The sequence below is a fragment of the Lathyrus oleraceus genome, chromosome 7, assembly GCF_024323335.1.
Source record: "Lathyrus oleraceus cultivar Zhongwan6 chromosome 7, CAAS_Psat_ZW6_1.0, whole genome shotgun sequence".
Lineage (NCBI taxonomy): Eukaryota > Viridiplantae > Streptophyta > Magnoliopsida > Fabales > Fabaceae > Lathyrus > Lathyrus oleraceus.
In genome coordinates this window covers 40757948-40768801 of record NC_066585.1, presented here as the reverse complement: position 1 = coordinate 40768801, position 10854 = coordinate 40757948, and the positions used below count along the sequence as shown (strand labels likewise).

General features: G+C 35.8%; 1 protein-coding gene across 3 annotated transcripts; it reads left to right on the top strand.

Moving 5' to 3' along the window:
• The first annotated feature begins 5379 nt into the window (after positions 1-5379).
• LOC127104727 (trehalase) lies at positions 5380-10455 on the top strand. Of its 3 annotated transcripts, XM_051041894.1 has the most exons (12): positions 5380-5525; positions 5688-6222; positions 6314-6433; positions 7502-7617; positions 7746-7846; positions 7925-8034; positions 8175-8247; positions 8332-8496; positions 8593-8680; positions 9319-9418; positions 9545-9758; positions 10054-10455. In XM_051041894.1, exons 2-12 carry the CDS (start codon positions 5732-5734, stop codon positions 10135-10137), a joined length of 1662 nt encoding a protein of 553 aa, XP_050897851.1. In that variant the 5' UTR covers positions 5380-5525; positions 5688-5731; the 3' UTR covers positions 10138-10455. The 3 variants fall into 3 exon arrangements, with proteins under 3 accessions (XP_050897851.1, XP_050897850.1, XP_050897849.1); XM_051041893.1 differs by lacking the exon at positions 5380-5525 and having other exon boundaries at positions 5549-6222; positions 8596-8680; XM_051041892.1 differs by lacking the exon at positions 5380-5525 and having other exon boundaries at positions 5549-6222.
• The last annotated feature ends 399 nt before the right edge of the window (positions 10456-10854 follow it).

Sequence of the window (10854 nt, the reverse complement as noted above, 5' to 3'; positions counted from 1 at the left end):
AAATTCAATTTCTCCAGCGTCGATCATATCCTGAATCTTGTTCTTCAACAACCAGCAATCATTCGTATCATGCCCGGGGCTATCGGAGTGATAGGCACACCTGGCGTTGGGATTATAACGAGGAGAAGTAGTGTTGGGATTTGCAGGAGGGCCTCTGAGGGTAATCAAATTGGCCTTTAACATACTCTGCAGTGCTTGGGTTAAAGTCATATTGATCTTGGTAAACTGTCTTCTCGACCTGTCTTGTCTGTGTTGGAAGTTCTGAGATGGTGGTGCGGCAATTGTAACTGACCCAACAGTATGGTCACGATTCTTCTTGTTATGCTTCCTCTCACTGTACACAGCATTTGATTCATTCTTTCCCTGATAGGACTTTTTGGTGCTTGCAGAAGTAGCTGCCTGTATCTTTCCACTTCGAATGCCGCTTTCAACCCGTTCACCTGTCAAGATAAGTTCAGTGAAACCTGACGAGGAACTTCCCAGTAGATGGCTGTAGAATGGGCCAGTCAGTGTACCCATGAACATGTCCACTAACTCTCGATCAGTCATAGGGGGTTTGACTCTGCCAGCCAAATCTCTCCACTTTTGAGCATATTCTTTGAAACTTTCTTTAGAGCCCATAGTCATATTTTGTAGCTGTAGCCGAGTAGGCGCTAACTCAGAATTATACTGGTAGTGCTTGTAGAAAGCTGTTGCTAAATCAGTCCATGTGCGGATGTCAGAGCTCTCAAGCTGATAATACCACTCTAACTGTGTGCCAGACAGACTCTCTTGGAAGAAATGGATCCACAGTTTCTTATCAGTAGTGTGCGGCTGAATCTTTCTCACATAAGCCCTTAGATGCATCTGAGGACAAGAGGCACCATCATACTTAGTGAAAATGGGAACCTTGAATTTGCGGGGAATGACCACATCAGAGACCAGACCCAAGTTTTCGAAATCCAGACCGGGCACTTTCTGCCCCTCCATAGCTAGCATACGTTCTTCCAGCAACTTGTACTTATCATCCTTCGGAGAGTACTGTTCATGTTCATAATCTTCGTCGTCGTCCTCAGAATTGACGAGATTAGGATTCTCATCTTCCGAATCATTCTCGGTCTCTTCTTCTGAATCCTTCGGAATTCTAATCTTGACTCCTGTAACCTGTCCCTTAAGCCTTCTCCCCGGGTTGATGTAACCCACAGGTTTCTGGTCCTTCTTCTTCTCCATCAAAAGAGCTTTCAGTTCTTCCTGCCCCTTAGATAAGCTCAGCATCATTTCCTGGAATTGAGCATTCTGGGCCTGGAGATCTTTGACAGTTTGTTCGAGAGCCATTGTTCAATCTGTTTGAATCTGTTGGAATCTGTTTGATAGGAAAATCGTGAGAACACTGATCCTTTAGAATACCTGTTATGCGATGCAATGCAATGTATGAAATGTTTTCAAGGACTTTCGGGATTTAACTTTGCATAAACTAACAAAAAGAGCTTTTTTTTTCTTTTCTCTTTTGTTTTTGCTTTTGTTTTTGTTTTTTCTGTTTTTTTTTTAGCAGAGTTAAATCCCTAAATCCTTGAAATGGTTAGTACAATGCCATGATGTTATGATGTTATGTTGTTATGATGTCATGTTGTTAGATAAATAACAAGCACAAGCAAGTCACACAACAATCATTCCTAGGTTTTAAGGCTTGCGTGAGTTCCATAGGTAAATACCCTCCCCACTGAAGTTTGGTTGGTTCAACCTGTCTTAGAATAGTAACCGGGTTCTAGAAGGATCTCAAATCATTGACCTTTCCTTAAGTCCACTTCAGTGCAACACCAAGTGGTTGACCGAAGCTTCCCTAAAGTCCAATCTCAAAGAGTGTAGTATCGAGTCTCAACCAACTCCAGTCGGAACCGAAGCCAGTTATCTCACTACTTTCTAATGGCCAGGATGAGTCAATTAGGGTTCTAAAGGTCTGGTTAATGCTTTTATGACACCACGCGAATGCCAAATATTTCCTCAACTAACATGAGGAACATCAGGACATCCAAAGTGCCACATTAACCGTAGCCATCATTTTGACCATTCCAGTATACGCCGGACAGTCGCGATGATCTCTTGCTACTTACCTAAGGTACACTAGATCCGGGTGTAGGATCTTTCACTCAAGCATAACATACCCAAGCAATCCCTTAAAAATAAATCAGACAAATTGAATAAGTGATCTTGTTTTTAAGGTAACCTCTCTTTTTAAATATTTAGGGTCCCCAGCAGAGTCGCCAGTTCTGTCATACGGTGAACTGGACTTTTTGTGTTTTTTATCGCAATGTCGCGGTTAGCAAGAGTCGCCACCGACTTTTCTTTTATCCAATAAGGAAAGGTGGAAAAGAACAGGAAAGACCTTAATTTAGATTTTGGGTTCGGGAGGTACATTATACAAAGGGAAGGTGTTAGCACCCTTTGTATCCATGGTTATCCATGGGCTCTTAATTGCTCGATCACTTATATTATTTTTGTCTGAAAAAAAGTGTTTGTGAATTGTTTGGAAAATTGTTTTTGGAAAGAGAATTTAACTTTGTAATGATTCTTGTATGAATATATACAAAGTAGTTATCTCGTTTAGTTTTGGAAATTGTTTAGAAAAATATAACTCGGTAATGATTCTAGTATGAATGTATACCAAGTGGTGATTTTCTAAAGGCATTTTGAAAGGTGTGAGGTGTGAAAAAAATGTTTTAGGTTGTGAGCCAGCAATTAAGAGTTATACCGACCCAAGGTCTTTATGAGTATTTCCTATCCTTATGAGGGTAAAACTGTCCTTATTATTGAGAAATAAGTAGTTTTATCCTTTGGATGTAAAAGGGTCATCGTAGGGTCGTCGATTGGTCATTGAAGGCAACAGTTACGAGGATACCTTAGCATTCGAAGGGACTATCATCTTTTAACCGTAGGCAACATCGGAGGGTCATCGAGGGACAAAGTTGTATATTCGAAGGCAACATCCGAGGGACTATAATTTATTTTATGATGATTTAACCGAAGGGTCTTTGCTAAGGGTATCCCCACGTTCGCGGGACATGACCGTAATATCGTAATCGTAAGGCAACAAAGAGAGGTCCAAGATCACTTATTCAAAGGCAAAGTTTTACAATTAATTATATAATTAGGATGAAACTCCACATTAAAATTATTAAAAATAATATATTAAAAAATTAATACATTAGAAATTAATACATTAAAAATTAATTTAGGGTGAAACTCCACAAGGGTATCCCACAAATAAAGTGGAATACCTAGCCAATAATCTTTTCCTGGGATATGTGGACCTTTACGAAACTCAAAAAAAGAAACATGTCAGAACACCAAATCAGGGTGCAATCGAAGATTACACCGGAGAAATATCACAACAATAAATAGGATAGGATGAATAGTGCATGGCTATGATAAAAACATAAAAAAAAACAGAATAGAAAAGTCAGCTACTGTCTCGTTCGCCTCTGCCTCGCCTAGCGAAGGCCAGGCGAATACTCGCCCCAGGCTCGCCTAGCGAGGTGCTAGCGAGCGGCCACGGATTTTGAATTTGAAAACAGCCCCACGTTAGGAACTTTGAATTTTATGGCATTTTATCACAGGAATAACATGATCAAACATTCAGGGTATTCAGGCATATTTAAATTCCCATACGAAGGCAAATTATATATCAACATTTAATCATGATGCATTATATATGTAGATATGGCCAATTGAAAGTATAAACAATAGAGATACGCAAACCTGTTTGCCAATTCAAGGTTGAAGGGATTGACCACTTGTAGTATCGGAATAAGTTAGGCAGCGGGAATTGGACGGCGATGGCTTCGGTGCAGATGGGCTGCCTTCAGGGTTTCTTTACTCTGAATTCTCCGGGTAGGCAGGGTTCCTATGCCAAAGTTTCTATCCGTCCTTCTCTGTTCTCTCTCTTTCTTTTTCCTCAAGGTTTTGTTCCAAGGAAACCTCAGAGTGTTTTGCTTCTCTTCCTTCTTTCTCCAGTGAATCTCCCACTGTAAACTCCAAGTCTCACTCCCCTACTGAAACTTCAGTATTTATAGACTAATTTCGTGGGTAATGGGCTTGGAATGAGGGAGACCCAAGTCCAAAATAATTTGTTATATTTTATTTATTTATTTATTTTAATTATTTAATTAATTAATTAATTAATTAAATAATTTTTTTTTTCTTTTTTTTTTCGTTTTTTTTTCGTTTTTTTTTTTTTTTTTTTTTTTTTTTTTTTTTTTTTTAGGAAAAATGATGGGTAATTTTTGGGGTATGACACACGCTTCAATCATCTTTTATCAGAAGCCAATGAATATAAAGATAAGATCAAATGGGAACGTGATCAAATAGTACATGATACGAATCGAATGACCTTTCCACTACCTGATTTCATGGGCAATGACAGTACTATACATCACACCTATCACTGAATTTGTGGGCGAAAGGACAATATGTGGTATCATTCCTTTTGCCATCCACCAGTGGACAACCACTCAAGGAACTTTCCCCATTTTGCCCTCCAACGGTCACATGCTTACACTATATAAACATGCATTGGAGACTTGAAGAAAACGCTGATTCTGCACAAGTATTTTGACAAGCTATTTTTCTTTGTGAAAAACTATCATTCTTTGTATACAGTGTTCTTTAAGTGTTTGCTATTCATTTGTGTAAAAATCTGCTTGTATAGAAGCATCTTGTAACACAAGCTATTATTCAAGCGAATCAGAATAAAAATCTCTGTGTTTTTATCTCTTCATTATTAGACTTGTTAGTGGTGTTTTTGTTTTGGAAAAAACTTTTGCTTGTAAAACCCAATTCAATCTCTCCCCCTTTCTTGTGTTTTTCACACCTTCACGTGTCAACTCATAAAATGAAAGATAATGCAATGTTTAATCTTTTTGAGCAACATTTAGTTTATATAATGAATTTCAAAATATTAATGATAATTCTCAAGTTAGTAAAATGTCGGAGGAAAATCATTAAAATCAACTAAGACAAAGAAAATTTAGAATATCATTGCAGTTTTATTATATAATATAGAAAATAAACTTATTTTTTTTATTATTTTATATTAATGTAACTGAATTCAAAATTACAAGGCTATTATTTCATGTATTTTATTTTATTATAAAATTTGTATATAAATATAATATATTTTGATGTTATCTTGAATTTTTTATATATATTAAAAATGTTTTTTTAATATATTTATTTTTATCAAATAAAAAATAATTTAATAATAATAAATTAATAAATTTATTAATTTTTAATTAAAAATATTCTTTTATATTTAGTTGTATAAGAACTTATTTATCAAACATTAAAATTAAATTATCAACTACTCAGCTATAGACTATAGACTATGTTAAACTGAATCTCAATTGTGTAGTGTTTCTTTTTCACCCCCGACAACTATCTTCCTCTTATAACCGAAAAAGTAAAGGCAGTGGGGAGAGCTTTGAAAAAAAAAGCGTCATCCCACCCAAAATTGTCCGCTACCTCTCGTCAACGGCCGACTTCCCTCACAGGTCACTTTCAACTCCTCTCTCTTGTTTTCTTCTTCACCAATCATCTTTTTCTCTTCACTTTATTATCTAATAGTCATTATTCCCTTCACCTTCATTCCTACGCAACAATGGCGAATAATTTCTATTTATCACTCTCACTAACACTACTCTTTACTCTTACAGTTACCGTTACAGTTACAGTTACAGTTACAGAATCATCAAAATTCATGGACGATGTGAAGCCTTCAATCCCTCTCGTATCATTTCTCGAACGTCTTCAGCAAACCGCATTCGACACATTCAACGATTCAAAATTCGATCCTAAAACCTACGTCGATTTACCTCTTAAATTTCCTCTTTCTGTAACCGACCAGGCCTTCCAGAATCTTCCTAAATCCTCTACCGGTTCTGTTTCTGTGCATGATTTGAAGCTTTTTATAGATAAGTATTTTGAAGGTGCAGGCGATGATTTGGTGTACTTTCATCCAGAGGATTTTGTTCCCGAGCCTGAGGGTTTTTTGCCCAAAGTGAAAAACCGTGAGGTGAGAGCTTGGGCGGTTAAGGTTCATTCTCTTTGGAAAAACTTGAGTAGAAAGGTATCTAGTGAGGTGAAGACTCACCCTAGTTATCATACTCTTCTTCCTGTTCCTGGTTCTGTTATTATTCCTGGTTCGCGGTTTCGCGAAGTTTATTATTGGGATTCATACTGGGTGATTAGGTTTGTTTTTGTTTGTTTCTGTTTTTGATATGTTTATGTTTTTATTTTTTTGCTAATGTGGAAGTGATTTTTTTTTTGTTTTTTTTTTCAGAGGGTTATTGGCGAGTAAAATGTATAAGACTGCTAAATCTATTGTGATAAATCTCATTTCATTCATTGATGAATATGGGTTTGTTCTTAATGGTGCTAGAACATACTACACTAACAGGAGGTACCTGCTCATTGCTATTACTTTCTGTTATGGGTCCTCTCAGCATTTTCTACTGATTGTAAACTTGTGTCATTACTCACAAACTATGGCATTTTTAATACTATATCTATCTAGAATAGGATATTGCTAATTTGGAATCAATGTGCTATTGTGTTATATGCAAATCCGGATTCCCTGCGTTAAGTTACCAATGTAGTCAAGACCGAGTGCTGGATCGTAAGATCGTACGATCTTCATGCTAAGGATGCCTGAGAGTGCTACGATCAAAGAAAGATTGTTTTCGTTGCTCGCATGGTCAAGACTGAGCTTTTTGAAGCAAGTTAAAAAAAATGTGTTGAGTCTTATTTTTTGGGCCTGTATTATGATTTTCATGTTTTTGTGCATGTGTGTGTGTGTATATATATGTATGAACTTACCCTTTTTCCCTTCGGTAGGATCTTACATGCCGTGCTAACAATCCGAGTTTTACGATCTTTTACAAGCCGGACGATTCTATTTAAGATCTCGTGCTTGACTACATTGACAAATACAAACATTTATGAACATTAAATGGTCCCGGCCATTGATTTGAGATAGATCTATCCACTTACCATATTTCCTTACTAAATCATCTTTAAATATGTTAAACTGTTGTTGTTTTGAGATTGTGCAACCAAGATTGTTTATTGTGTCACACATTTATTGTGCGACATTTAAGCGTGTAAAGTACCTCCAAAACAGTAATCAGTATTGTACTTTCTAAATCATCAACTTTTGTTACTAGTCTAAGTCTGAAGTTTTTTTCTTGAATTGGGCTTTTTTTATTTTGTTTTGTGCACGAAAGATTTTTCTGAGTACCTTTTAGTGTGAGGATTAATGTTTAGTTGCTTATCTTTTCGTTGAAATATATTTTGGTCCTTTTGTGCAGGTGAACAAACTGTTTATTTTTCTGGTTTTATAGTTTAATCTTTGATCTTAGAATAACTTGATGAATACATTTCAAATTTTTGTAAAAAAAAAAAATTATTAACATAAGTTTTGCTCTTTCGAACATAAAAGATAACAATGAGCTTAACTATGACTTTACAGCCAGCCTCCTCTTTTAAGCGCTATGATTTATGAGATATACAGTCGTACCGGTGATGTAGAATTGGTTAAAAGATCTCTACCTGCACTACTCAAAGAGTATGAGTTTTGGAACTCAGGTATTATGCCAAAACTTGTGGCCTATATTCACTTGAGAATTTATTACATGTAGTTGGATAATGCTTGAATATACATACCTATTAGCTTGCTCATGTTAATTTTTTTTTCACCTTTTATTGTCTTATAGATATACATAAAGTGACCGTTTCGGATGCTCAAGGTTGCACTCATACCTTAAATCGCTATAACGCAAGGTGGAACAAACCCAGACCCGAATCGTCCACAATGGTGTGTTTGGTATGTTAATAACTGAGGTACAAATGAAATGACATTTAACCTACAACTTTGGGTAATTCCCTTCCATAGGACAAAGCATCTGCTTCCAAGTTTTCGACTGTTTCAGAAAAACAACATTTTTACCGTCAACTGGCATCAGCTGCTGAGTCAGGATGGGATTTCAGCACAAGATGGATGAGGTACTACTTTATATACAAGTCATATATAAAATGCAGTTGTGTCGGCTTAGAGTGTATTCTAGGCTGCCTAGCTTAATCAAGGCACTTTCAATCAAGTGCTCACTTTTCTTACCACACACGTCTAACATGTTTTGATGCAGACACCCTCCTAACTTCACGACATTGTCTACAACATCAGTGATACCTGTTGATTTAAATGCATTTCTACTTGGGGTAAGTCTCAGAACGAGGAGTAAGCAAGGACCTAAAATAAGTTTCCTATAACCTGATGAAATTCTTTGATTCTCATTGATTCAGATGGAACTTAATATTGCCTTCTTTGCAAATGTTACCGGAGATAATAGCACTGCCAAACACTTCCTGCAAATTTCTGATGTTAGAAAGGAGGCATTGAACTCTATTTTCTGGAATGCTAACAAGAAACAGTGGTTTGATTGCTGGCTCAGCAATGCCACATCTGAGGTATTTTTAAATGCTACTTGTATAAATCTACCATACGGGGGGCTGCATTAGTCTTCTGCAAATCTGCTAACTTTTTTGAACCTTTGATACTTCTAGAAGGTGCATGTTTGGGATACACTGCACCAGAATCAAAATGTATTTGCTTCCAATTTCGTTCCTCTGTGGATGAAGCCATTTTATTCAGGTACTCTTGATAATGTACATGTTAACTCTAGTAGCAAGTTAGTTAAGTGCATGTCTTGCTGTTGCAATCGTGCTATTTTCTAATTTGCAATATTGAAGTTTATTAACATGGAGTTGCCTTGAATGTGCATGCATATCTATGGAAAATTAGGAACTTAGGATCAAATAAAAGTGTAAGACATATAATTACTCCATCCATGACTTAACATAGATCGCCAATGTCTTCGGTATGACTATTCAACTATAAGTTAACTAGTTGCCATATTCATCTTGTATGCCAAATTTTAAAATTAACTGTAAATTAATAAAGTTCATAAATCAAATAGTTGGTTTTGAAGTAATCGGATAGAATGCTAAATGGTTTGATATTAGCATGTAGAACTGTCAGTAATTTCCTTAAGCCTATATGCATAATATTGAAGAATTGTCAGTTCTAGATTACACTGTTGATTAGGTATACATGTTCTACATTCATATCTAATCTATTCTAGAGCATTTCTAATTTTTGGACATGTCTCATGTTCTACATTAGATGTCGATTACATATAGTATGTATAGCCTTTACTCAATGGCTTTACCTACCTCTACGATTTTCCGGTATTTCTTTGTTGATGATTAATGTGTTTTATATTTATCAAGATGCTACACTTGTGACTAATGTTCTCGAAAGTCTCAAAACTTCTGGCCTTCTTCATGCCGCTGGAGTTGCGACTTCTTTGACTAATTCAGGACAGCAGTGGTAAGTAATAAGTGATGTGAAAATGGTATATGTCCTACTGGCAAAACTTTTGTACATATTTAAGGAGAGGTAAAATAGTGCCACTTAAACTGCATTTATTAACGACCCTTATGAAACTTGCAATAGGGACTTTCCGAATGGTTGGGCTCCACTTCAACACATGTTAGTTGAAGGCCTTGTAAAATCAGGGTTGGAAGAAGCAAGGTCATTGGCTGAAGAAATTGCCATCCGATGGATCACAACAAATTATATTGTTTACAAAAAAACAGGTGTAATGCACGAAAAGTTTGACGTTGAGAAATGCGGGGAATTCGGAGGTGGGGGTGAATACGTACCTCAGGTATGACCGGCTATTCTCTATCATTGTGATTTTAGGTCTAGAGAAGCATTTTAAAAACACATATGTTGTTGCTCGTGCGATTGGGAGAAACCAACCTTGTAAATATGCTATGACATTGTCTATTAATTATAACCGTTAAATCATTATCAATATTTTACTTTAATCATATCTACCTTAAAAGTCATTTAAAATGATAGTTTGTGATTGGTTTGCAATTACAGTATCAAAGTTAATCTCTGTGTATGTAAACGATATCTGTATTGACATGAATCTGACTGGTTGTAATGCAATGCAGACTGGTTTTGGCTGGTCAAATGGAGTTGTGTTGGCATTCTTGGAAGAGTTTGGATGGCCTGAAGATCGTAATATAAAATGCTGATATGCTCAAAATATGTAAAGCGTACTAAATTGATACTCCCTCTAGTCCTATAAGAAAAAGTTTTTTTTTTAATTTTTTTTTTAAATAAACTTTTTCTTATAAATAGGAACAGGTGAGAATATGAATTTTTGGGCGAGTGGTTGAAAAATAACCTGTAATAAATGAATGAAAAGCTAATTGTTAGAGCTATTAAAGAAGAGCTTGATTGCCATATATTTGATGTTTTTGTAAGAACTTAAAAGTGCAGTTCGTTTAAATAGTAATATGGAAAGTGATGGGTGACATCACATAACAATGATATCACAAATGATTGCATTAGTGAATCTCTTCCACCAAAGTGTACTCCCTTGGTGAAAGTCTTCTCACCGTAAGGCTGCAAATATGTATTAGGACTGTTTGGGTAGAAATTGGCAGCAAGTAAAATCATGTTACAATGGATAAAAATAATTAATATCCTTTTATTAAGATAAATTTCTTTAATTAATATATCAAATTTATTCAACAAAAAAATTGATGTCAATATATTAGTTTTATAATTCATCTTTACCAACATAAATAGATTCAACTAGTAGTTGGTCTAGTTGGTCTAGAGGCTGCAAATATAGTAGTTTGCATCTGTTCCCCAATGTGACACAAGATACTGAACCTGCATTCATAAAACATAACAAAAGGTCAAGTTACTGATGTTTGATGTGTGCACACATGACATAAGAGAAG